Source organism: Brienomyrus brachyistius, chromosome 14 (genome assembly GCF_023856365.1).
Source record: "Brienomyrus brachyistius isolate T26 chromosome 14, BBRACH_0.4, whole genome shotgun sequence".
Classification (NCBI taxonomy): Eukaryota; Metazoa; Chordata; class Actinopteri; order Osteoglossiformes; family Mormyridae; genus Brienomyrus; species Brienomyrus brachyistius.
This window is the reverse complement of record NC_064546.1, coordinates 9,061,402-9,089,341: the sequence shown is the minus strand read 5'-3', so window position 1 is coordinate 9,089,341 and position 27,940 is coordinate 9,061,402. Positions and strand designations below refer to the sequence as shown.

The window sequence follows — 27,940 nt, the reverse complement described above, 5'->3', positions numbered from 1 at the left end:
TTCACTGGAATATGTCAGTTAATTGTCGGTATGCTGCTTTTCAAGCAAGCTAGTGATCTGCTCTTTATACTTAGAACAGCTAGAGAAAGGACTTTTAAATATTGTACCTAGACCTCTTTCAAAAGGATATTTTCCCTGTTCAAGACTGTGCTGCTGTCCTCCAAGCTGCCTGTTGAAGTCCACATTGTCCATTCAGTGTGTATGATTTTGTTCACTGTCAGTTTCAGTTGAGGCCTTATGCACTGTTATATGTAGTGCTTGACACTAACTTGTGAGATATTTTTGGCAGAGCCCATTTCTTCCAGAAGGGGTGCTTTATGACATCTGTCTGTTTTGCAGTCCTGTCTGGTGGACAGCACAGCCCCCTGAAGCGCTCAGTGTCCCTGACACCTCCAATGAGTGGTACTGCCAGCCAGGCCCTGGGCCATGTTTGGCTGTCTCAAGAGGATCTGCGGGTCCGTGGCCCAGCCTCCGACCATGCCCCCCTCTCCCCCCAAAGCAGTGTGGCATCCTCAGGAAGTGGGGGCAGTGAGCATTTGGAGGAAGGTTCTGGCATGGGTGGTGCCGTACACCGCAGCACATTCCATGAAGAGGGCAGTGGCATGAGAGGTGAGTCTACAAGGAACTCTTTGTATTACGCAAGTCTATGGTGTTGTTTCTTGTTGCAGATCAGTTTGGTTTTTGGGTTCAAATATAAAAATATAAGCAAAAAAGGAGTAGAAGAGGCGTGTTGGCTTTGTGGTTAGTTCTGTAGCCTCAAACTTCCAGGGCTGTGTTTGATTTATGGCTCCTGCTCTGTCTGTGTGTCTCCTCTTTTGGTTCTCCAGTGTCCTCCAGCAGTTAAAAAATGTTAGGTGAATAGGGTTCCATAATTTCCCATTTTGTGTATGTGTTCGCAGTGATGGACTACGTTGCAATCCTGTAATGAAACCCTTTATGTGGTTTTGGGACATGAATGAATGTGGAGTGGAGTGGAGTGGAGTGTGGATCTGCAGTTTAGACCTCTGTGGGCTTAATTGAGATGTTGTTTCAAATCTCATGATGGACAGAGACTCTATAATGACTTTATGTAATTTGTATATATTTAAACCGTTGGATCATGAAGGAGATGAATCTGCAGTTAACATCCATTGTAACATTAATGTAAAAATAACAGTGATTAAAAAGAACATTATGTGTAATTGTAATATATTTTGCAGTAATCTAAAAATGTTGGTGTACAATATGTATCAGAGATTCATATGGATTATACTATAAGCTAGACAGTTGTCTTTGGTGCATATAACATCTTTATGATTTTTTTTTATTGATTTATTAATATATTTTTTATTGATATATTATAATAAGCAGATTTATCTTCTGCTTCTCTAGACACAAAGTATCAGAACTATTTGGAAATTACCAGTTCCTTGCTAGTAATAAAAGTATATTTTCAGTTCTCTTAAAGTGAGATTTTGGCTTGTTTGATTTAATCACGTAGTTATTCCTATTAAAAGCTATAACTGTTCTGGGTATTCTACAGATGTACCGGCTTGGTTGAAAAGTCTCCGCCTCCACAAGTATGCATCTTTGTTCTCAACCATAACCTATGATGAAATGATGTCACTCACAGAACAACAGCTGGAGACCCAGGTTAGTGCCTTGAAATTTCACAGAATTTTCACTACGTGAGTTCAAGTGAGCAAGTGCATGTTTGTGTTGCCGGAGACTATACCCTTTCTCATGGAACAGATATAGGTTACTGTGTTTGAGTAACTATTTAATTCAATTCGATTTATTTTTATATAGCACAACAGAGTTGTCCCAATGCGCTTAACAGGGTTGTGTTGTGATACATAAAACAGAAGTAGAGGGAGATACAGAACGGGGAAAAAAGGAAAGAAAGAAATTGAATAAAGAAAGCCAGAAGACAACGGAGGAGAGGAACCAAAAACTCCCAAGTAGGGGGAAAAAAAACCTCTGGGGGTCCAAGGTCAACTAACATTACCGAAAACAGAAAAGTGTGGACATACTTGCAAGGGAGGTATATGCTGGGATTAAGAATGAAGACTAATAACTCAAAAGCAAAAGGAGGACTGACATACAATCCTTTGTTACATCTAACTTCATGAACCTTGGAATATGTTGACAATTGTCATGTAATACCGTCTTACTGGTTAAAGAATGCATGTAGCACAATGTTGTAGTTTTGAAGAAGTATTGTATTGGATATAATTGTTTTTATTTGCAGAATGTTACTAAAGGGGCAAGACACAAGATTATTATCAGTATTCAGAAGCTTAAGGAGAGGATAAACGTTCTTCGTTCTCTGGAAAAGGTCAGTGCATAGATGTATATTAACTATTTCTTTACCATACTTGTTCATGCACATTAGGGAAATCCTATGTTTGGTGTTTGATTGAAAACTAAAAATTCAAGGTTTGACATTAAACATTAATAACATCCTCCTTGACTGATCTCTGATGTTAGGTAGCTCAGTGGTGCTAGGTGAGGTAGTAGTATTGGTTATCATTAGCTTCCAACATAACAAACAGCAACATTTTTTTATTTCTTTCCATTTTATTTATTTATTCAAAAAGGGACACTGCACAATAAAACATTAACCTTGTGTAAAACAAGAAAAGAGCTATTGTACCAGGTTTTAGTGAGTATTGCTACCCCCCCCCCCCCCCCCCCCCCCCCCCCCCCCCGGAGTCCCTGAGCAGATAGATAGAACATTAAAGACAGATTAAGTGTAAGTAAATGGCGTATGCAATAAAGGTCATAAAATCATACAAACATTTCATCCCCATATCCCACCTCATCTAATCACTACAATTCCTAAAGTTCCTAACCTTTACCATAAGTGACCAAATGAAATACAAGACTTTTCCATTTTTTTTATTTCATTCAGAGATCTTTGTGGGGACCTGAACAATGGTCCCTACAATGTCAAAATAACAGGTTTTTATTACATTATAGGGAACATTTGGTCCCCACACTATATTATATAAACATAATATGCACACACACATTCATAAATGTGTACAAGTTTGCTTTGACAATATCCAACTCTTTGTTGCACAGGAAAAGGATAGAAAGTTTGTACATTGAATCAGCACTGTTGGAAGTGTATTGCACTTTTATGGCCAAAAAAATATAAAGATGATTTCCCAAATGAGGTTTTGCGGTGTGGAATACTGCATTTTCCCCTTATAGCTGATGGAGTTGCTAATGTTGTTTTTTCAGAGTAGAGTGTAACAAATTTTTTGAAAGGAGGAGCAGCAGCTTTATGAATGATTTTACAAAGCAAGCAGACATTTGAGTACATTATCACATTTTCAAAAATTTTTATTGTCATATTTAGTATATGACAATGGTGAAATCAACATGTTTTTTGTCAAGGATTTTAAGGGTCCTTTTATATAATAAGTCCAGCGTTCTTAGGGTTGTTTTACATGCCTGAGACCAACTTGTAATGCAATATAAAAATGTGGAATAATCGTTGCATTTAAAAACACTCCGCTTCGTTGCATTTAAAAACACTTCGCTTCGCGTCGTGGCCGCATCACCACCTCGGGTGTGCATTATTTTCTAATAATTCAACGGCCCGTCGTCAATTATTCCTTACTTATTTATTAGCATAAACTCAGCCATGTTGCAGTTAAGGTACGGTTAGAGGTACCTTATTTTTTCCCCTTAGTTTGCTTGCTAAGTTATTTTGTGCAACCTTTAAGGGATTCCTTAAGTATAAGACCAAAATAAGGAGAAACACTTAAATACTTAAGAGAAATTTTTAAGGAAACCTTAAGGAGGAAACTTAAGGGTGTTTTGTGCAACTGGCCTCTGAGCTTTGGGTATCAGCTGACACCAAGTACCGATCCAATACCAGTGTTTATTTAATAAGCTATAGGCTTTGCCTCACTATGTAGAAGAGACTGTGATTATTCTTTTGTATGTAAGGGCACATCAGGCTTAACTTAACAAAGCTTATTTATAACAATAATAATATTAATTCAGTACAGTTAGCCTATATATACAGTAGAAACTGCTTATAGATAGATAGCCAGATGATCATTATATATTTTTCTTTGTCTTCACAGATTACCATCTAATTGACATTTGTATATTTATTACATGACTATAAGATAATAAAACAGACAGCATCGCTATTTACTGAATTATATTGACTCTTTCGAAATACAGTACAGCTGTTTCAAATTACAGTACTGTACAAATAAAATGACTGAAATGTACATCATTAAAATACACGATAATACTGTAGCCTACTGTACATAAAATTCAACTTATTGTAGTTTCACTGTTGCAACTCATTGGCTTGTTTTTGGCAGTTTATCATAAGCCTTGATGAGTCTATATTCGTCATTGAGAGAACATGACTCTTTTTTTCCCCATCAAGTTTTCTGTACATGTAGCATTAACCTTGGGTAGCTTGCCAGAAGCAGACAGAGTAATTACCGCAGGCCAGTAGGTTTATCAAAGTAAAATTAAAAAAAAAGTTAAATTTTTTTCCATACATTGTCAATCAACACTGATACAGTGAAACCTTGGATTATGAGTAACTTCGTTTGTGAGTTGTTTGCAAGACAAGCAAAATTTTTGAAATTCTTGAAAACTTGACAAACGAGCGAGGTCTCACAATATGAGTATTATGTATACTAGGGGTAGCAAATCTTATCCACAAAGGGCCGTTGTGTATGCTAGTTTTTGGGATAACCTTTACGTCAGCTGTTCACACCCAGGTGTGAGGACTCTTCAGCCTATCTGTCCTCTAATTAGTAATCTAATTAGGGAGTCGCAGTGAAAACCTGCATACACAGGTGCCCTTGCTGGGTAAGATTGGCCAACCCTGATGTATATGCTTTGTCTGCCGAGCGTCACGTAATCACAACTGAGCCGATGGTTCTTCTCTCCCCCTCTCTCGCTGCGAGATTGTGGGTAATCATTTCCCATGGACGGTCTCAGTCGGCGTGCCTCACTCGTATAGTCAAAATTTAGTAGAAAAGCACCACCTGAATAAGCAGTGCGAGCAATGCATCTGTTTAACGACAATGCAATGACCACATTTCCGCAAAATCGAAAAGGAGGCAAAAGCAGCTGTCATTGGACAGGTTCCTTGTTAAGGTCAAACAAAAAGAAAAAGATTCCAGTGAGCCAACAGATAGAAGTGATTCCGTTGGTTATAGTGAAAGTCGTCTTCTTAACCCTTCTCTTCTCTTCTCTCTCGTCTCCCTCACACCATCCACGATTCTTTTTAAAGGTAAAGTGCAGGTTTTATTTGTTTTATGTATTTTTACTTTATATTATGTATTAATCGTTTTTATATGAATATTTTTGAATAGTGGAATTAATCATCTGAGTTTCCATTATTTCTAATGGGAAAATTCACTTTGATATACGAGTGCTTTGGATTACAAGCATGTTACTTGAACGAATTATGCTTGCAATCTGAGGTTTTACTGTACTTGATTACTATAAGCAAATTATTTAAACAGTATTTGTACAGGAATGATTCTGTCCCAAGCTTTTTTATTGATATAAGTGGTTGGTCACTATGACCTTGATCACTATAGGCGATTTCCACTGAATGTATTTCTTTACCTAACTTGAAATCTTTTCAACTCAGTAATTTATATCTGGATTCTTGATTCTCAGCGTGAAAGGTCTTTACAGAGGAACAAAACCTTGACTTGACTGATAGGCTGATTTATACTTCTGTGTCGAATTGATACCATAAGTACGATGTAGCCATGGACCCCACGCCATAGTCTGAGAAACCTCCCCAGAAATCTTACTTCACGTTGCGGTAGTACAAATCGCAAGAACCGCAACTGGTTCACTTTGGTAGCATTTGGTAGCATAGGTCTTGCTTTTTTCACATAAATGAAAACCCCATTGCCTTTCCCTTTACTTCTATTTTGTCTATGCAAAGTAGTTTTTGGAGTTAACCAAGTTTAGTCAAAGTAGTCAAGATTTGAGTCTGTCAATAAATGTTGAGTTGTTCAGACTTTGATATAATATTGCATATGTTTAAATCTCCACCAAAGATGTCTTTTGGTTTTGTTTTTCGGTTCCATAGTACGTTTGCATGGTTTACAGTCTGAAATTGTTTAGTTTGCGGTTGTTTAAAAAAAGGCAATGGCCTGTGCAGCATTTGTGTTATTTTGGTTTTCATAGGTCAGTTTTTATTTGCCATTTAGTCAATATTATATTCAGACACAGACTTTATTGGAGGGTTATTACCTCATAATCCTGCAAAGTGAGCACCAACAAAGTTAGTCCCCGGTCTTAGTGCAGGTCCATGGAAAACAGCTGATTGCCAAGTGTCCATGTGTTGTAACTGCTTAGAATTCGCTGGTCTGGAATGAACGTCTCTACATAGCAAAGGGACAGTACAAAAAATTATGAATTAATCCTGTTTTGCTGGTACTGTTGTCATGGGATTATATGATGTACTGACTGTTTGAATCAAGTGGTGCATTAAGGTTTCCTGGTAAGATGGTGAGCAGAAATGAGCGTTCACAGGTGGCAGACCATTTTCACCTCATTTGTTTGATTTAATTTCACTGCTGAGCTGTTACAGCAACCTGCAACCATCTTGTGCACATACCTGCCGGTTAGCTTAGTTAATAGAAATAATTTGATTTTGCTAGTTATTGATGTTTACAGCAGGGGGCAGTGGGTGGTCTCCTTCAGTAGATTTCAATTAGTCATTTTAACTCAGTAAAATTATTTGCCATTCAACTCATTAAAACATTGCATGCACATTGTATGGGTGAAGATCTGGACATGTTAAAATATTCAGACAAATTCCACCAAAACTAAAACAATGGCACTTAGACAGCAGAGTCTAAAAACAATACATGAATGAAATTCTATACCTGAAAATATTCTCCAAAATACAACACAAATGGACCCAAATTTGGAACTGCAGGACAAAGGGCAGAAGAGTGCGAAAACAGGCTGCAGCCACCATCTTGTAAACAGAGCCATCTTCCATTTAAGTATATTCCATGGATCTTTTTTCTAATTTCCTGAAAACACAGGTCAGTGATTCTCAAACTGAAGGGCACACAAAATTTTCTGAATATGCCATGGTAGTCTCCCCTCTCAGCAAATTATTGGTAGCTGTTTGGTGAATTGTAAGGTTGTAATAATGAAATACTGAGATATCTTTGCAAAATTTATTATGGGCAACCCCCCCCCCCTTCCACAAAGGATTGGTACGGGTGCCAAATCTTATTCACAAAGGACCAGTGTGCTTTGAATAAACTTTAGGTCAGTTGTTCAAACCCAGGTGTGAGGACTCTTCAGCAATCGGTCCTCTAATTAGTAATCTAATTATGGAGTTGCAGCGAAAACCCACATAACCAGCGGAAAATTCTGGACAAGATTGGCTACCCTTGATTTAAGTGAAAGAGCCAAGAGTCTAAAATACTTTGATTTGTAAATACAGTTCTTGTTGACTGAATTTAATCCCATGTATCTACTGTAAATAAGAACATAATCTTTTTCAGTTTTTTGTGCAAATAGAACATGTCAGTATAGTCATGCTATTAAGGTTTTTGGGAAATGTGAAGATTATTTTGCAGCCATCCTGTTTATTGTGCCCAGTATTAAAAAATAAAATGTGTCCCATTTTCAACCAAAATCTCTCATATTTTCGGATCGCATGATTGACCCCCTTCCTCCTAGTAAATGTGACTGGTGTGCCACTCCCCAGCCTTCCCTGGGCCGCCATGATAAAACTTTTGAAAAACAAAAGTGGCAGCCCTAGTCATAACTGATAGATTTATTGACAAATGTGTGTGTCTCTTATGACTGCCATCTTTGAATTGGTAAATCCCGTATCGGCCCTTGTATACAAAGAGATGTCTCCCTAGTTTTTCAGCAAAATGTTCCTGGTATACAGCTGTGTTGACCTTGGACCTCAGAAAACACAGTGGACCAACACCAGCAGATGACATGGCACCCCAAACCATCACTGACTGTGGAAACTTTACACTTGACCTCAAGCAACATGGATTATGTGCATCTCCTCTCTTTCTCCAGACTCTGGGACCTTGATGTCCAAAGGAAATGCAAAATTTACTTTCATCAGAGAACATAACTTTGGACCACTCAGCAGCAGTCCAGTCCTTTTTGTCTTTAGCCCAGGCGAGACGCTTCTGACGCTGTCTGTTGTTCAAGAATGGCTTGACACAAGGAATGCGACAGCTGAAACTCATGTCTTGCATACGTCTGTGCGTAGTGGTTTTTGAAGCACTGACTCCAGCTGCAGTCCACTCTTTGTGAATCTCCCCCACATTTTTGAATGGGTTTTGTTTCACAATTCTCTCCAGCGTGCGATCATTCCTATTGCTTGTACATTTTTTTCTGCCACATCTCTTCCTTCCCTTCGCCTCTCTATTAATGTGCTTGGACACAGAGCTCTGTGAACAGCCGGCCTCTTTTGCAATGACCTTTTGTGTCTTGCCCTCCTTGTGCAAGGTGTCAATGGTCATCTTTTGGACAACTGTCAAATCAGCAGTCTTCCCCATGATTGTGTAGCCCACAGAACTACACTGAGAGACCTTTTATAGGCCTTTGCAGGTGTTTGAGTTAATTAGCTGATTAGAGTGTGGCACCAGGTGTCTTCAATACTGAACCTTTTCACAATTTTCAAATTTTCTGAGAATTGGGGTTTTCATTAGTTGTCAGTTATAATCATCAAAATTAAAAGAAATAAACACTTGAAATATGTCAGTCTGTGTGGAATGAATGTATACATTATACAAGTTTCACTTCTTAAATGGAATTAGTGAAATAAATCAACTTTTTGAAGATATTCTAATCATATGACCTGCACCTGTAATACATAATGTGTTTGAAAATTTTTCAGCTTTACGATTTCAGGATAGATCAGCCACTCTCTTAGGAACATTACGGCTTTTTGGTTGTGGATGTTGACTTCGCTGCTGCTGTTAACACAAATGGCACATTAGCGCAAACAAAGGACTGCATATTGTACACAGAATTGCATCTTACTTGGCGGTCAAAGGCATTTGATGTTCATTGGCGTGTGAAACAGCATTTATATAAACCACTACCGAAAAGACTACTAAAGCTGCATCGGTTAAAACAGAAGCGCCCCGTCAGGTTTTCAATTATAACTTTCTGTTTCGGCTATTGGTCCAGGTCCGTATGGGACAGCTTCTCGGTCTAGACCCAGACCATGGTCCACCTGTTAGTGACCTCTGCAGTATAGGCTGTATATATTTAAATTAAGCCACTTTTTAATTTATTTTTTAATTTTAAAGAACTAATTCAAGAAAATAGTTGCTGGAACTTTCAACATATTTTTTGTTCAGTCTGACAATAAAATAATGACATCTGCCTTGCAAACGGCATGGCTTTTGTCTATATCCTTGCCTTCTTTACCATGGAAACCAAAAGGATTCCACGCTTCAACTCAGTATGCCATAGGTCTAACAAGCTCAGATTCAACCATCGCTGCTAATGTTGCTAATGAACATACTTTTACTACTACTATTAGGTGAGTGGGGCGCAATTGGTGCATCATACTGAGCACAGCCATCTAGCGGTCCGGAGGTTAAAAACGACACAAAGCTTACCACTGTCTACTGCAAATATATGTAAACTGTTAATTAAAAAATTGATGTTGCGTTTTTGAAAATCGATACTGTAACGCAAAATGAAGTTTCACGAAACTCAAGTGTGTTGATTTTTTTTTTACACTCCTACTATTTAAAGATATGCTTGATGCAGGCTAAGCGTATTGGTAGCTGCATAATTAGTCCTGCTGACCAGCCTTACAGTGTGACATTGTCAGCCAGTCATTTACAGTAGACGAGATCACTGCTCAAATGACATTACATTCTCAAACTGATATTTATTCCGTCAACTACGTTTGAAGTATGCAGCCACCTTTAGCCAGGAGGTGGATAATTTTCTCGATATACTTTTATATGTTTTTAATGTCATTTAAATTCTGGTCCTCAAATATAAGATGACCCCAGTTTTTTAGATGTAATTTTTGGGAAAACAGGGTCTCATATTTAGGTAAATATGGTACTCACCTAATCAAGATGCTTAGTCTGTTTTCACAAAAGCTTAAAACATAACTGATATTACTTAATTGTCCCAATATTTATGCTTCTCACTGTGTACAAGTCTCTTTCATGTATAAGCTTCAGTTTTGTTAGCTGAGAATTCTGAAGCTGCTGAAGTTTTTGCTTGCAAAAGGGTTAAAATTTGTGGCTTAGCACTGTAGACTTACACCTCCCAGCTTATGGATTCAGCACCTTTTTTTCTGTGTGCACAGTGTTTGGGTAGATTCCCTTGGGCTTTTGTTTCCAATACTGCAAGGTGAATTGGTTTTTTTAAATTTTCTCTACTGTAAGCCTGTCACCTTGTTCATGGCATCACCTGTTTTGTGTTTCTTGGGATAGGGTCTACGCTCTTCATTGTCCCATACTAATAAAGGTTGTGCTGTGACGAGAGCAGTCACAAAGAAGGGCATACAATTGGAAAACTTTGTACTTTTTCCACACTGTCTGTGCCATCGGGGGAATCTATCCCACTCATAGTCAAAAAAAAAGATTTCTCAAAGATACTAAAACTGAAGCAAAGGTACAGGTAAAGTACAAGTAGATTGAAATGCTTCTTTATGAGGGGGATAGTATCTTGCTTTCCATAGCTTGTGGGTCACAGCGCAGGGTCAGCTAATGTGCAGCGTAGTGTTGGGCAGTATACTGGTTCATACCGAAAACTTTTTTATTAATGTTAAGATATGAATTTTTCTTATACCACGATACCGGTTTAAATAGCCTACACAACATTCGGAAAGTGGCGCAGCTGGAAACTGTTTAAGGAGGGACCTTTTTCACTGCTGCACCACTAAAAATGTACCACAAAAGATCAGAAACGGAAGATATAGCTGACGCTGGAGTTGAAAATAATGAGACACTGGGTTGTCAAAAAATCAATTCTTAGATACTAATCAATATAAAAACTTAGTATTTGATTAGATACTCATTTTCACCATTATTGATACCAAGAGTGCGATTTTTGCCTCATTGGCCACACTTCACACAGCACCGCTATAGTGTAGGTGCACGTACGCACGCACACACACACACACGCTCTCGCGCAGCCCCTCCACTCCTCTCAATAGCCGCTGAGTGCATTCACGCGGGTTAACACACACATACTCTACTGAGTTGGCCAAACATGGCATATGCTGTAGTTGAAGGCACTTCGCAAGCTGCTTTAGTAAAAAAAAAAAAAACAACACAAAAGTGCTGTTTTGAAGTATTTTTTGCAGACGAGCATGGAAAGGATAAGGATGTCAGTAAGCCTCTATGCAAACAGAACTACAAAGCTACAAAGTTGTGGCAACGGAGTCAAGTAGCACGTCAAACTTGGCGAAGCATCTTAAAGATCAACATCCCGGTCTTTATGAGAAATTTTGCGAGGTCAGTAAAGCTTGTGTTCCAGCAACACTGAACTATTACGAGTAAACACTCATCAAAAATGTTAACTTGGCCGGCACGCACCTTAACATTAGCTATTTATCTATAAGCAGTTATCCAACAAACATGTTAGCCGTCTGTTATCATTAAGGTAGCGGATTGGTGCAATGGCTAACAATAAAATAATATAATGTGGGAACAATACAAAAACTTAAAACAAAAATGTGTCCTGTAAAATCCCATAAAATGTGGTAAACCCCCAGTCATACTTAAAAAAAACAAAAAAACGTCACATATGTGACAGCAATATAACTTTGAACAATTCCGTGATATAAATTTTTGGTCATACCGCCTAGCTCTAGTGCAGCATCCCTGGAATTGGCGTTAAGGGCTTTGCTGAAGGGCCCACAGACATGTGACTGTTATGCTAACACCAAGGCTCGAACCAGCAATGTTCTGATCACAGGCACAGGGCCACTCACCTCCCCCCCAAAAAATATGGAACAATTTGTGTGTCATTCTAAAAAGAATAGTCGAGAACTTTCACTGCTGCTATTGGCTCTGTCCCCCTCCCCCCCCCAAACAAATATTGGGCTCAGACATCACATTTGTTCTGTTGCTGACGCTGTATTCCCACAGTGCGAGATTATTGTAGTATGACCTGTTATAACCAGAGATGCACATAATTGGTTCACAATTATGCATTCACCTTTAAAGCTATATGTGTAGTAAACAATTGTTGTAACGGCGCAAATGTGTACTACTTTTATGTACATTTGTGCTGATATGACAAGAAATTATTGTGCATTTTAACCTTTGCTAATTTGTACTTCATTTGTGGTATAAAGGTTAAATTGCATCCTTGTTGTTAAGGCAATAACTCAAAAACCATTCGATGGATCCTTTTTAAACTTTGCAGTCCCATTATGTAATGTGTGTGTGTATGTGGTCCAGGTATACCTTACCTTGTGGGGACCAAATGTCCCCACAACATGATGAATACCCTTTTTTATCTTATGGGTATCTGTGACTGCAATGAAAAAACTAAAAATGCAAAAACACTTGTATTTTCTTTGTTTACTTATGGTTAATGGTTAGGGCTGGGTAGGGGTTAGGGTTGTCATAGTTATCATTAGCATTTTTCCCATAGAAATGAATGAGCGGTCCCCCAAAAGATATGATTACTCATTAGTCGATTGTGTGTGTGTATATATATATATATATATATATATACACACACACATACATATACACACACACACATACACACAGACACACATATACAGCTGCGGAAAAAATTTAGACCACAGCACAATTTTTCTCTCATTTATGGGTGTGCATCTGTGAATGATATTTTTTTTGCAAACTGCAGCCTGGTTCTTTCCTGCTTATCATTGATAATGGGCTATATCCTTGCTTTATTGGACTGCTTCCTGGAGCCTGTTACACACTGTCTTAGCAGTGCACTTCACACCCGCACTTAATGTTTCCTATTCCTTTTAAATGTCACTTGATGCCATCATATGATTTATGAGAACCTGTTGGATAAGCTAACGGTCATCTCTGGCATTAGATCGTTGGTTCTGCCCTTCACCTGTCTGATTTCTGATTGTTCCCAGTGTCTGATGCTTCATTTTATTCTTGTCTACTTTTTTCCACGGCTGTATATACACACATTTATATGTGTGCATATGAATATGAATGAATTACACCTAATTGCATTTTGAGACAAACTGCCCCCAAAATGAAGCTGCAGTAGCAATGGAAGGAAAGAGCAGCTGTAGACACTTGGTCTTGTGAACACATTACCTCAAAAACTATTTTATGGAACTGCCATGACAGAGGGCAGTCAAGGATGAAAATGGAGCCTGCAGCTGCCATCTAAAAGCATTCCGTTGATATTTTTGCAAAAACTTCCGTTGATATTTTTGCAAAAAATTCCGTTGATATTTTTGCAAAAAATTCCGTTGATATTTTTGCAAAAAAAATGTTTGAAAACATTGTACAGGTCAGTGGTTCTCAAACTGTGAGCTGAAAAATGATTTTCTGATTATTCTGTAATAAAATTTGTATTTTTTTTGTCACTAGCTTCCCCACAGATATTATCAGTAGCAGTCCAGTAGTGATTTGGCGAAATGCATAATGGGGAACTTGGTGAAATTTATTGTAGGGGAATTTAATCATGTCACATGTTTTTGGAGAGGTGGAGAGTGTATATGAGGTAGGCTTATAATAATAATTTCATTATGCTGAGGTATTCTTGTTGAAATTTATTGTTGGCGAAACCCTCACCTTCCGCCTAATTTATCATGAGGGAATTTAATCATGTCACTTAGCCCTAGTCCAATTTAGTGGTGGCACATGCAAGTGTTCCAGGGGCACCAGATAAATGGCCTGACCCTGCACTTGGACCCCATGCTTCACTCTCAATTGTGCAATTGTGGTTTATGATTATATCTTTCTTGTGACTCTTCATTCATTTCTATGGGGAAAATTCGAATGCTAACATGAAGACCTTAACCCTTACCCAGCCCCAACCTGAACCAAAAAGAGAGACATTTGGCATTTTTTTTATTGTTTGGCATTATTGAGACCTTTGTGGGGACCTGAAAAATGCCCCCCACAGTGTCAAAATAACAGGTTTTTATTACATTGTGGGTAACATTTGGTCCCCACAATGTAATAGTGATATAAACATAATAACCATAAATATACACATAATCCCCCCCCTGCCCCACACACACACACATGTCTGAAAAGGAAAGCGATTAACCAGACTTAATTCAGAATGTGAGTTCAACCATCAGGCAACATTGTCTCGTTTGCCAATATTCCTTGCTTTGTGGGCAAGGAATTGGTATGCTCTAAGTGAATGAACCAAGAGTTAAAATACTTTAACTTATAAATACCCTTCTTCTTAATTGTACGTATGTACTGTGAATGAGAGTGTTAATTTTTGGTTCATTTTTTATTTGGCAAAAGACACATTTGTGCAGTTGTGGTATTGCATCATTTGGGGAATGTGAGGATTAGAGTTTGCACCTGTCTTGTATATGGTGTGATTGCCCCATATCAAGCCGTATGAAAAGCGTCAGTAAGATATTAAAGCAGAAAAATGGCAGAATCACCACTGTCAGCAATTAATAAAAGATAATTCAGAACAAAAAAACTGATTCTGTGCAATGATGAGCTTTAAAACTATAGACTACTTCACTAATGGCATTATCCTCCAAAATACATCTGTAGTAAAAGGAGAACGGCTTTCTCCAGAATTTTAGAAAAAATGGCAGAATAAATATGGGTCTATAGTTTTGGAGAACTAAGGTGGTCCAGGTTTGGGTTTTAATCATTGGCTGGACTACAGCATATTTAAAATAAGTTAAAATAATCTTGCAGCGATTCAGCTGTTTATAATAGCCAGGATACTGGGTTTATAAGGCTAAAGGGGACAGTATCAGCAGGGCAGGTTTTGGGCTTCAATTTACCAGCTATTTCTGCCGAGACAGAGACACAGGCTCCAGCTGACTCAAATTGACAGCAGAGTATGTACGGGATGGGTGGGTGGTGGGCAGAGAAAATAATGCGAGTTGTGATGTCAGCAGTCTCATTGACAAAAAAATTGCTGAAGATATATATTAAGCATAACTGCCTTTTTTTGCCCTCCCTCACATAGACAAACGTACCCAGTTTTGTCTCAAAACTTGTAGACCTATATTCCCTAATAAACAGAATGATATGTACCATTTAATTTGCTCCTTAGTTTTATTTTGGAGATGGTGGTACTGTGAGTAATCGTGCTTTTCCACTGGCATACAGGAACCAACCTGTACCCGAGCCAACCCACAAAAAAACACGGTCCCACCTTGCTTCTCTTTTCCACTATAGAAAGGTTGGCTCAGTAAAGGTGCTCCCTGGTTTGGAGAGCAATAGTGAAGTAAAACTGAAGACACTTATTTACTGTTCACACAGTGTGCATCATGATTTATTATGTGCATTTTTTTCTGTTTGCTAAGCTGTTCTGTTAGAATTGCCATGTATTATGTAACTGTCAAACGCTAGCGGAACTAGCATTCACTTGCGTCAATTTGCATTACAAATCTATTTTGTTCAGTTATTTTCGTTTTTTTAGGTAGGAGTTTGGATATGGAACGGAAAGTTCTGTGTTATCGGGAATGCATCAATACATCCCAAGTGCAGTACTACTAATAATGAATAATATATAGAATATAACCTTTTTCTTTCAAATAACCCATGAGCAGAGCACTAGATTCTCTGTGCATTTCGACCAATAAAATGTTGGTGATGCAGCTAACTTGGTTTGGTCACTCTTTTGGCCTTGCTAGTAAGCAGGGAGCGGAAAAGTGCCATTACACTTTTGTCTTATGTCTGCAGTGTTCCCTCTCCTTCATGGTGTGTATGTCATTTCAATGCTCTCCTCGTGTTGCATGGGTTATTGTCCAGTGTCAAGAAACACAGATTCATCTAAATTGTTTAACTGACTTGTGCAATTTTGCATATGCCTTCTCTTTAGGGATGGGCCGATCCACATTTTTTCATTTCCTATCCAACTGACAACACCAACAAAGATTCTGATACAAGAACTCTTTTTACTGTATGTTATTAATATTTTTTCAACTAGTAAATACAAATGAAAATAATGTATGCCAATTTTTTTTTTTAATTGGGCAACAAGAAACATACATAATGTACTGTTCCACCTCATTTGTACATCTTGTTTTAAGCATTTTTGAGGCATTTGCAGTTCAATTTAAAAATTATCCAAGTGAAGATAAGCAAGTGGCAAATGCTTAAAATTGCGGTGTTCATTTTAGGACATCCTCAGGTCTCTGGAAAAAAAATCCATCTTCAGACTTCAGACAAAATGGCATCAGACATCAGACTTAACATCAAAAAGCATCAGGTCTCAGGAAAAAAACCATCAAAATTTAGACAAAACGGCATTAGAACAAACGGATTCAGACAAAATGGCATCAGAACAAACTGACTCAGACAGAACGGCATCAGACATCAGACTTAACACCAAAAAGCATCAGGTGTCAGGAAAAAAATCTGTCAGATTTCAGACAAAGCTGCATCAGAACAAATGGACTCACACAAAACTTTGTAATTTTTTTTTTGGGCTCAAAGCCTGATGTAACGTCATCACGCTACGACAGCGGATGGAGGGGAATAGTTGATGTCATCAGCGTGCAACCACAACAATCCAGGGCATGCGTCCTGACACTTGCGTGAAGTTGGCCCCCATATGTTTCAGATTTCAACCAAACTGGTCTCAATCGTATGTGCCACATTTGTGCTGTTAAAATTTGTGCGGTTATACTTTGAGATATTAATGTTTGTTTACATGGTCATGTGACGTGATGCATGAAGTTAGCCCGCTATTTGTGTCTGATTTCAACTACACCGATTGCCTTTGTGCTGGTCTGTGCCGTTAAGACTGTCATTTGTGCTGCTTTAGTTTCTGAGATATTAATGTTTGTAACGTTGCCCCCCTCTCCCATTTGCATCTGATTTCGACCAAACCGATTGCAATGGTTTGTGTCGTTAAAACTGTCCTTTGTGTGGCTTCAGTGCAGAGATGTAGCTTATTTACTTGGTCACGTACATGACACTGCCATTAAGTTAGTCCCCCATTTGCCTCGGAACCGATCTCAATAGTTTGTGCCATTTAAATATTGTCTGTACTGTTATTTTTCTGAGTTACACCTCCTAGTTTATGCCTTTACATGATCGCCGTATAGTGCTCAGGCTCGTGTTTCTCATGTTACTCATGTTAACAGAAATTCCCTTATGAAAATTAAACATGGTTTTACCATGATTAAATAACCATGGTTTACAATGGTTTGCTGTTTTTCATGGTTTTTTGGGTAACTCATGGTACAGTTAAACCCTAGTATAATCTTGGTCATAAACCATGGTTTTTGCTTTACCATGGTCTTTCCAAATCATGGTTTTTTTATTTAAATCTCTAGCTCCATTAATCTGGTTTCACAAAACTATAGTGCAATAATGTGTGGTGCTGGCCGACAAAAGAGAGCAAAGATCCAGGTATGCGTGCAACAGCGTGCTTTAATGGGAGCACGGGAACGAAAGCACAGACAGAGAGTAGCAATAAGAATAGTCGGCAGTCGTAAGCTGGGGTCTGAAGCCAGGAGACTCTAGTTGTCCCCGACGACGACAGGAATCCAAGATGGAGCGGACCCGGTCGACGGGAGTCTCCTGTTGCACCTCCACCATCGGGACAGTGTCCGGACGTAAGGGGCTGCGTTTAACGGGCTTGATTAACGACACATGAAAGGTGGGACAGATACGATACACCTTGGGTAACTGGAGTCTGACGGTGACCGGTCCCACCCGGCGCAGGATGCGAAACGGACCGATGTACCGGGCGGTAAGCTTACGGCACCCTGGTATGCGTTCTTTAAGGAGAGCCAGACCAGCTGCCTTGCCCGGTATGTGGGTCCTGGTCGTCGATCTGCTTGTGTTCTTTGCTTCTCCACTTGGTTCCGCAGGGATTGTTGTTGCCAGGCTCCACGACTCTTCTGGTACCAATCCTCCACTTGAGGCACTGGTCCCTCTGGGGAGTCCCCGGTAAGAGAGGAGGTTGGTATCCTAGGATGCACTGGAAGGGGGTACTCACCCGGGCGTTGATAGAATATTCTGCCCACACCAGATGGGATGCCCAGTCTCCTACCTGGTAGTTGTGCTCAGCGGCCGAAAGTTTGCGAGAGAAGTAGACGCAGGGATGTCTTCTACCGGTCTGAGGATCGCGTTGGATGAGCACCGCTCCGACCCCAGCCTCCGATACATCGACCTCCACTTCGAAGGGGAGATCTGGACGGGGTTGAGCCAGCACGGGGGCTGTGCAGAAAGCTCTCTTGAGTTTAGCGACAGTGCAGCGGCAGCCTCCACCGACTAGGATAGACGGGTTGGCGAGCCCCGGGTCAGAGAGGTGAGGGGAGCTGCTACCTGGCTGAAGTTCCGGATAAACCGGCAGTAAAAATTGACACTGTTGTGAAGGTCTCCATGGTAATACACGCACTGGAAAATGTTGGGGTGGTGTGGCTAATGTGTCTCTTCTGTTTTATACATGATGGAGTAAAGTTTCTTTTGACTGTTAAGCTGGAGTTGGTGTTGCCTGTAATTAATGCAGGGGAACAGAGAATATGCCTTAGTCATCATTCTCCCTCGTAAAACCCATGCAAAGATGTTAGAGAAGGGTGATAGATACTTCTTTAATCCTGAAGGAAATTTCAGATTTACACAAGCTGAATATATGCATTTACACCGTAAAAAGACATTTAGACAGCAGCAATAAAAAATAGCAATAATAAATGGTAACACTGCAAGGAATGTCAGGGGATGTTTTGTACAGAATTCCATAGTAAAGGGGCAAATAAATATTACTGTACCGTGGGTATTAGGGATGTTTATTGGCAAGAATGTGGCAATACGATAATTATCATGATTTAAGGGTTACGATTCAATGTATTGCAATATATGGTGACACTCTAAGCAAGGTAACGTATTTCATTTTTTTTTATCATCTAATTTTAGGAAACCTTAATAGCTTAAAGGACACACCACTATTTGCATAAAATCTGAGTTAAAAAGAGTTTTTTATGCAATCAAAACAGTGGGATCTGCATTTGGCATACTGTGAATAACTTTCACATAGGCATCTTTACACTGCTTAAATTCAGTTTAGAATGCTTAAGCACTCTGCTTACTAAATCTAGTAAATGGTCCCATGTGACTCCCCTTTTGAAATCTTTGCACTTGCACCAAATATCATATAGAATTCAGTTTAAGATTTTAATTTTTTTCATGGTAATGCCCCAGGTTATCTATTTGATTTACCTTATCTATTTAATTTTATAAGTGCTATAAAAATACATTTTACTTTCTTACTAATAATATGAGCTGCTGCATTTTGAATATAGGTCTTTATTGTGTGTGCCCCCAGATAATAGACCAATAGTGTCACGCTCACTGTCAAGCGGAGCGGCGAGCGTGCGGGTAGGCGTGGATGGAACAGGCAGGAAGCCGAAAGCAAGGCAAAACTCGGGTTTATTCCGGCACAAGGGTTAGGAACAGGTAACGTCAGGAACACCACATTAACCATCACCAAACCACAATGACGGACAGGGGAGACAAGCAAGACCAGGACTTAAATACACAGGACTGATCAAAGTAACTAGACACCGCTAGGTACGATCGGGAAAGCACACGTGGGTAATCAGGGGGCGTGGCACACATGAGGAGCGGACGAGCCGGGCATGACAAATAGGGAGTTCAGCCCTCTTAAAAGATTATTTAGCCCTCCTGAATAAATTTACACTTATTAGTTGAAATAGTGTGTTCTCATTCATTTTCAGTAAAATCCTAAATTAGTTTGAATTCACAAGGATTGTCAAGGTAAGAATCTTATCTCATCTTGTCGTGTCAATCCTGGTGAATGCACAACAATTTAGGGTTTTAGATTTTAGAATTGTGACCACGTTTGCAACATTTTTACTTTGTGAAAGGAAAAAGGAATTGATTACTCCAACTTCTTGGTGGGTTCTTGAACTTCTGGCAGGAATGCAGATCAATTCACAGAAACTGGAGGTGGTACGTTGTAATAAATAAAGGTCTTGTAATAAATAAGATTGTATGCACCTTTGATGAATGTCCCAGTCTGTTTAATCAGGTAAGCTTTAGAGTTCATTAGTGATTAATTTACTAACTGGTTTCATTGTTGGGTTGAGTAATTTATATTTTTGCTTGTATGTGGGTAATAACTGCACTATTTATTGTATGTATTCCTCCAGTGGTTCACAGGGATGAGCTCTATATACATCCTGTATTTCACTGTAGCAGTAATCTTGAATTTTATATGTTGGCAGTTCAGCTGCTAGTATTTGAAATGCTGACTGATGTGATTGTCAGTTAAATTCAAATGGCAGAACCTCTTGAAATTAAAGACTTAAAGTTCATTGTGATATGTAACAAAATACATCTTACAAACAATGAATTCACATATTAATTGCTCTGTCTGACAGATTTTTTTCTGAGATATTGTACAGTATTTCCATTCTCAGTTGATCACTAACACCTCTTCTTATATAATGCATCACTTTTGCTATGATTATGGGCTCTGAGCTGCCTAGCCCTTTCTAGATTTTGCTTGCTTTCATATTGTATATTTGGTTTTCACCGTTCATTGGTTGTGCTAGTGCTCAACCCTATTGAATGGCTGGACAAGGATGCCCTTTGTTTTTCACTCTTTTTGCTACATTTTTTTGGGTTGGGTCTTTCCCTCACTTATTTTCTTTGGCGTAAGAGTTAGTGAACCATAACACTTACTAATAATCCCAGGCTAACAGCAATAAAAGGTCATCCACATGTCCCCGAATGAGAGAACCCCTTTTCATATTATAAATGTGAGTCACCGTCTATACTTTATTGCCAGGTTTTCCAACAGTGCTGATGAATTCATAATATTAGCTAATTTGGTTGGCCACACAAAAAGTATGTGTCCTGTCCTACTAAAGATTAATTCACAGTGATTTAATATTAGGTCATGCATGAAATGGGGTAAAGCAAAAAAGCAGAATGTAACTGGGAGCTTATTTGCATTCTTTGGTTGGTGTGGACGTCTAAAATGTCTAAGTACTTGCATTTATTGCATAAGAATTAGTATCTAACTTTATTTTTTTCCCTCACTGTTTTGCTAGGATGTTTTGGAAGGAGGTAATCTACGTGCCCCTTTACAGGAGCTTCACCAGATGATCTTGACACCCATAAAGGCTTGCAGGAACTTGGAGCCAGGACAACACTCATTGCTCAGTTCTGATGGAAAGGAAAATGTCCCAAGTTCACACTTAAGTGGAAATGAAGCACAATCAGGTGTCTCAGCCAATGCAGAAGATGACATCCCTGCCCAGTTTACTCGTGTCATGGGCAAAGGTACAATACTCTTGTGGATATAGGGGTATGTAGGTCAGAATGTGTGAGTAGAATGATGGATCTTGTGTCAACAAGTAAATGGAAAAGTATTATTAGCACACGTATACTAAACAAACCTGGAGTGAAATTATTCATAAAAATCATGCTAAATGCTATGTGTAGCAGGATTGTGCACTATTCAGAACTGAAATGAGAACGGCCTTGAAATTCCAATTCAGTTCATGAATTTGAATTGTGGTTAAAACCAGGATGTAGAACTTCAATTCAAATTTGAAATTAAGGATGTAGAATTAAAATTGTATTGAATTCAAGCTAATTTAAATGCACCGTTTAAGAACACATCTTAATATTTCAATATAAATTACACATAGACATGTTAATATGCATTGCATATACTGGATTATTGTTATAAAAATGTCAAATTGTTGAGAATAAGAGAATGCAACATTTGAAGTGTCACCTATAAAAGAAATTATCCATCCATCCATCCATCCATTATCCTCCGCTTATCCAATGACGGGTCACGGGGGCAGCAGTCTCAGCAGGGAAAACCAGACTTCCCTCTCCCCGACCACTTCATCATCATCTGAAAACAGCAGAGACCTAATCCTGAAGTCACCAAACCGGACACCCTCAACTCCCTGGCTGCGCCTGGAAATTCTGTCAATAAAAGCTATGAACAGAATCGGTGACAAAGGGCAGCCCTGATGGAGTCCAACCCTCACCGGAAATGGCCCATGCGGACCAAGCTCTGACACATACATACATACAGGAACCGAACAGCCTTTATAAGGAAGCCCGGCACTCTATACTCCCGGAGCACTCCCCACAGGACTCCCCAAGGGACATAGCTGAATGCCTTCTCCAAGTCCACAAAACACATGTAGACTGGTTGGGGAAACTCCCATGAACCCTCCAAGACCTTGCTGATAGTATAGAGCTGGTCCACTGTTCCACGGCCATGGAGAAAACCACACTGCTCCTCCTGAATCCAAGGTTTGACAATCCAGCGGACCCTCCTCTCCAGAACCCCCGGATAGACCTTACCAGAGAGGCCGAGGAGTGTGATCCCCCTATAGTTGGAGCGCACCCTCCAGTCCTCTTTCTTTTAGAGGGGACCACCACCCTTGTCTGCCAGTCCAGAGGTACTGCCCCCGATGTCCATGCTGCAGATGCGTATCAACTAGGACAGCCCCAGAGCCTTAAGGAACTCCAGGCGGATCTCATCCACCCCCGGGGCCCGGCCACCAAGGAGCTTTTTGACCACCTCAGCGACCTCCACCCCCGAGATAGGCGAGTCCACCCCTATGTCCCCAGACTCTGCTTCCTCATTGGAAGGCGTGTCAGTGGAATTGAGGAGGTCTTTGAAGTATTCTCTCCACCTACCCAAAACGTCACAAGTTGAGGTCAGCAGGGCCCCATTCCCACCATAAACAGTGTTGATGTTGCACCAATTTCCCGACCTGAGATGCCGAATGGTGGACCAGAATCTCCTCGAAGCCATCCGGAAGTCGTTTTCCATGGCTTCGCCAGCTCCTCCCACACCCGAGTTTTTGCCTCAGCAACCGCCGAAGCCACATTCCGCTTAGCTCATCAGTACCTGTCAGCTGCCTCTGGAGTCCCACAGGCCAAAAAGACCCAATAGGACGACTTCTTCAGCTTGACGGCACCCCTCATCACCGGTGTCCACCAGCAGGTTCCGGGATTGCTGCCGTGACAGCCACCGACCACCTTACGGCCACTGCGCTGGTCAACCGCCTCCACAGTGGAGGCATGGAACAAGGCCCATTCGGACTCAATGTCCCCCGCCTCCCCCGGGACATGAGAGAAGCTCTGCCGAAGGTGGGAATTGAAGCTCCTCCTGACAGGAGATTCCACCAGATGTTCCCAGCAGACCCTCACTATATGCTTGGGCCTGCCAGGCCTGGCCAGCTTCCACCCCCAGCAGCAGAACCAACCCATCACCAGGTAGTGATCAGTTGACAGCTTCGCCCCTCTCCTCACCCGAGTGTCCAAGACATGCGGCTGGTGCCAAGTGCACATATGGACACCCTTATACTTGAACATGGTGTTCATTATGGACAATCCATGACGAGCACAGAAGTCCAATAACAAAACACCGCTCGGGTTCAGATATGGGGGGCCGTCCCTCCCAATCATGCCCCTCCAGGTCTCACTGTCATTTCCCATGTGAGCATTGAAGTCCTCCAGTAGAACAAGAGAGTCCCCAGGAGGAGTGCTCTCCAACACCCCTTCCAAGGACTCCAAGAAGGATGGGTATTCTGAACTGCCGTTTGGTGCAATAGCGCAAACAACAGTCAGAACCCGTCCCCCCACCCGAAGGTGAAGGGAGGCTACCCTCTCTCAGTAAACCCCAATGTACAGGCGCTCAGCCAGGGGGCAATAAGTATGCCCACCCCCGCCCGGCGCCTCTCCCCATGAGCAACTCCAGAATGGATGAGTGTCCAACCTCCCTCGAGGAGACTAGTTCTAGAGCCCAAGCCATGCATCGAGGTGAGCCCCACTATATCTAGTTAGAACTTCACAACCTCGCGCACCAGCTCAGGCTCCTTCCTCGAGGTAACATTTCATGTCCCTAGAGCTAGCTTCTGCAGCTGAGGATCAGTCCCCGCCATTGGCTACTGCCCAACTCGCACTGCACCTGACCCCTATGGCCCCTCCTACAGGTGGTGAGCCCATTGGAGGTGGGACCCACATGCATTCTTCAGGCTGTACCCGACAAGGCCCCATGGGTGCAGGCCTGCCCATCAGGCGCTCGCCATCGAGCCCCACCTGCAGGCCTGGCTCCAGTGGGGGGCCCCGGTGACCCACGTCCGGGCAAGGGAAATCATGGATCCATTATTTTTTTCATCATAATGGGTCTAATGATCCACACTTCGTCTGGTTCCTCTCCCAGGACCTGTTTGCTTTGCCTTACCAGGGGCATGCTGTAAATCACTGGAACACGCAAACCCCTCCACCACGATAAGGTGTCGGCTCCAGGAAGAAATTATTTAACTCTAATTTTGTGTACCATGGTGGATCTTCTCATAGAAAATGAGATACATAGATAGTAGATATGACATACCTTCAGCTATGTATCCCCATATGTGGCAGGACTCGATGCCCTGTGTGTTATGATACATTAATTTCATGATCATAGTGAAAATGACCATAAATATGTAAACAAAAGTAAACTTGTCATGCTTCTCTTGTTCCCAAGTTTGCACACAGCTACTTGTCTCCAGACCAGATGAAGAGAACATCAGTTCCTATCTGCAACTAATTGACAAGTGTTTGACCCATGAGGTAAGCATGGCCCTGTTACTGCTGTGCTGTATTGTACTTTTCATCATTTACTGTTAAGAAAAACTGAGCTATTTTTTCCTGTTCAATTAATAGGAATCTGTTAATGTCTGTAATAGTGCATGATTTTTGGCCCTGTGTAACCTGTTCATAGCCCTCATTTTGACCTCCATACCATATTTAAATAATGTGGCTCTTCATGGCTGAATGTGATGCTTCCAGTAATCCTCCAGCAGAAGAAAATAACTCTGCAACCCTGTGTTAGTATGCAGTCTTATATTGAGTTATTCCTGATTGAGTCACGTCTGATCGAATTTATGCTCTTAGGGCGATAATAAACAATATTGACTTATGAAGAGTCACTTGAAAGCAGACATAGTAGGATGTTAACAGGTGTATCGCTTAGTGCAATAGATGCAGGAGAATGGCAGGTGCTGCCAGCCATATAATGACCCATTGTCCATCTGTAACTTACAAATACAGTATGCATACAAATTCAAATGCAAGTTCAAGATTCAAGATTCTTTTATTGTCACATACATAGTTATACAAAGTACAACACATAGTGAAATACATCCTGAACCGCTCTTTTGTAGACTGTGCAAGTTAAAAATCTAATTATGCTAAAGTTAAAGTGCAAAAAGCTAAAATGCAAGCTAAAAATGCAAGTTCAGAAGTATGTTCAAAATTAACGGTAACACAGACATAAAAAAAAGTGACTAGTGTAACAGTGCGGATATGGTGAGGGGTACAAGAGCACAATGTACATCAGGGTGTGAGGTGTAATAGCATGTCCAGGTTCAGAAGCGTTATGGCCTGGGGGTAGAAACTCCTTCTAAGCCTCTCAGTCCTGGCCTTGATGTTTCTGAGTCTCTTTCCTGATTTCAGAAGCTGAAACAGGCTTTTGTTGGGGTGGGATGTGTCCTTGATGATTCTGAAGGCTCTGCTCCTACATCTCTTGATGTAAATGTCCTGGAGAGATGGAAGGGCTGACCTGCAGCAGCGTTCTGCAGCATGAATCACCCTCTGGAGGGCTTTGTGATCCTGAACACAGCTATTCCTGACCCAGGAAGTAATGTTCTGAATCAGGATGCAGTCGGTTATTTACTCCTAAGCTCCTCAGTTTAGTGAACAGTCTGCTGGGCACTATTGTGTTAAATACTGAACTGTGATCAATAAACAGCAATTGCACATAGTTGGCCAGTTTCTTGTCCACATGGCTGAGGGTCGTGTGCAGGACGTGAGAGATCACCTTTGTTGATCTGTTGGAGCGGTAGGCGAACTGTTGCTGGGGATGGAGGAGGATATGGTGTCCTTCAGGAGCTTCTCAAACACTTTAACAACTGGCCAGTAGTTATTCAGGCATGAGGCATTACTGTTCTTGGGAATGAGGATGATAGTGGACCTTTTGAAGCATGGGGGACCATAGACTGTGCCAGGGACTCACTGTAGATAGTGGTCAGCACACCTGACAGTTGGTCAGCACAGCAGCGCAGCAGGCATCCGGAGATGCTGTCTGGACCTGCAGCTTTTCTGATGTTGACCCACGGCAGTGCCGCTTGCATGTCGTGCTCTGCGATGCTGATGGCGCATTCATCGCTGATGACATCGCCGTCATCCATTGTCAGGCTGTAGGTAGATCCCGCTGCCGAGTTGACTTCAGAATGGTGTAGAACGCATCAAGCTCATTGGCAAAAGCAAAGTTGGCACTCACCGTCGCGATGTCTTTGACCTTGTAACGGACTACAAGGGGGCAATAAGTATGCCCACCCCCGCCCGGCGCCTCTCCCCATGAGCAACTCCAGAATGGATGAGTGTCCAACCTCCCTCGAGGAGACTAGTTCTAGAGCCCAAGCCATGCATCGAGGTGAGCCCCACTATATCTAGTTAGAACTTCACAACCTCGCGCACCAGCTCAGGCTCCTTCCCCGAGGTAACATTTCCTGTCCCTAGAGCTAGCTTCTGCAGCTGAGGATCAGTCCCCGCCATTGGCTACTGCCCAACTCGCACTGCACCTGACCCCTATGGCCCCTCCTACAGGTGGTGAGCCCATTGGAGGTGGGACCCACATGCATTCTTCAGGCTGTACCCGACAAGGCCCCATGGGTGCAGGCCTGCCCATCAGGCGCTCGCCATCGAGCCCCACCTGCAGGCCTGGCTCCAGTGGGGGGCCCCGGTGACCCACGTCCGGGCAAGGGAAATCATGGATCCATTATTTTTTTCATCATAATGGGTCTAATGATCCACACTTCGTCTGGTTCCTCTCCCAGGACCTGTTTGCTTTGCCTTACCTTTTGTCTTTGACCTTGTAGTCCGTTATTGTGCACAGTCCGTGCCACATGCTGTGTGAGTTGCCCCGGTGGAAGTGAGACTCCACATGCTCCCGGTACTGGCGTTTCGCACTACTCACTGCGCACCAAATGTCATACGAAGCCGCTTTGTAGGCGCTCATATTGCTGATAGTGAGACCAGCATTATAAGCAGCAGTCCGGGCATTCACTTCAGCGTGGATCGATCTGTCAACCCACGGTTTGTGATTGGGGAAGAGTGTGACGCTCACCTTTTGGATGACTTCATTAGCAAGCATGCTAACGAAGCTCACTGTTACATTCGCAAACTCGTTAATGTCGTCTGCGCAGGCTCGGAACATGTCCCAGTCTATGTCACCGAGCGCTTCATGCAGCGTGGCTTCTGATTGGGCTGACCAGCGTTGCACCTCCCTCTTGACCGGAGCTTCACGTCGAAAGCGTTGTTTATATTCCGGCATGAGGAAGATGGCATTGTGGTGTGACTTCCCAAATGCTGGATGTGAGATGGCTTTGTAGCCCTGCTTGTACGATGTGTAACAGTGATCCAGTGTGTTTACTTCTCTCATTGGGCATGTCAGCCATGTCTCAATGAAGCACAGAATGTTACAATTCCTCATGTTGTGCTGGAAAGTAACTCTGGTTCTCAGGTCGTCCAGCTTCTCCAGTGACTGCACGTTAGCCAGCAGGATATTAGGCAGTGGGGTGCGATGTGCTTGCCGTCTCAGTCTGTTTCAGACACTCCTGCGTGTCCCCGGGAATTTGTTTGTTCTACACCGTAGGCAAGCATTACATCCATTGTTGTTGTCGTCCGAGCCGCGTAGTATCTTCGACGGCTATAACGGGTTGGGCTTAAAAGTGTTTCAAATGTAGTTTGTAGCC

General features: G+C 41.4%; 1 protein-coding gene across 5 annotated transcripts in view; it reads left to right on the top strand.

Moving 5' to 3' along the window:
• Window positions 1–27,940, top strand: part of samd4a (sterile alpha motif domain containing 4A) — a 104,261-nt gene that overhangs the window by 52,550 nt on the left and 23,771 nt on the right. For all 5 annotated transcript variants that reach the window (XR_007382315.1, XR_007382314.1, XM_048974937.1 and 2 more), the window contains 5 exons: window positions 340–609; window positions 1,523–1,632; window positions 2,231–2,317; window positions 21,215–21,446; window positions 24,670–24,755. Coding sequence is in view for 3 of the 5 variants with exons in the window: in XM_048974937.1 (XP_048830894.1) it covers window positions 340–609; window positions 1,523–1,632; window positions 2,231–2,317; window positions 21,215–21,446; window positions 24,670–24,755 (785 nt within the window). In the remaining 2 variants the exon portion in view is untranslated. The remainder of the gene's footprint in view (window positions 1–339; window positions 610–1,522; window positions 1,633–2,230; window positions 2,318–21,214; window positions 21,447–24,669; window positions 24,756–27,940) is intronic.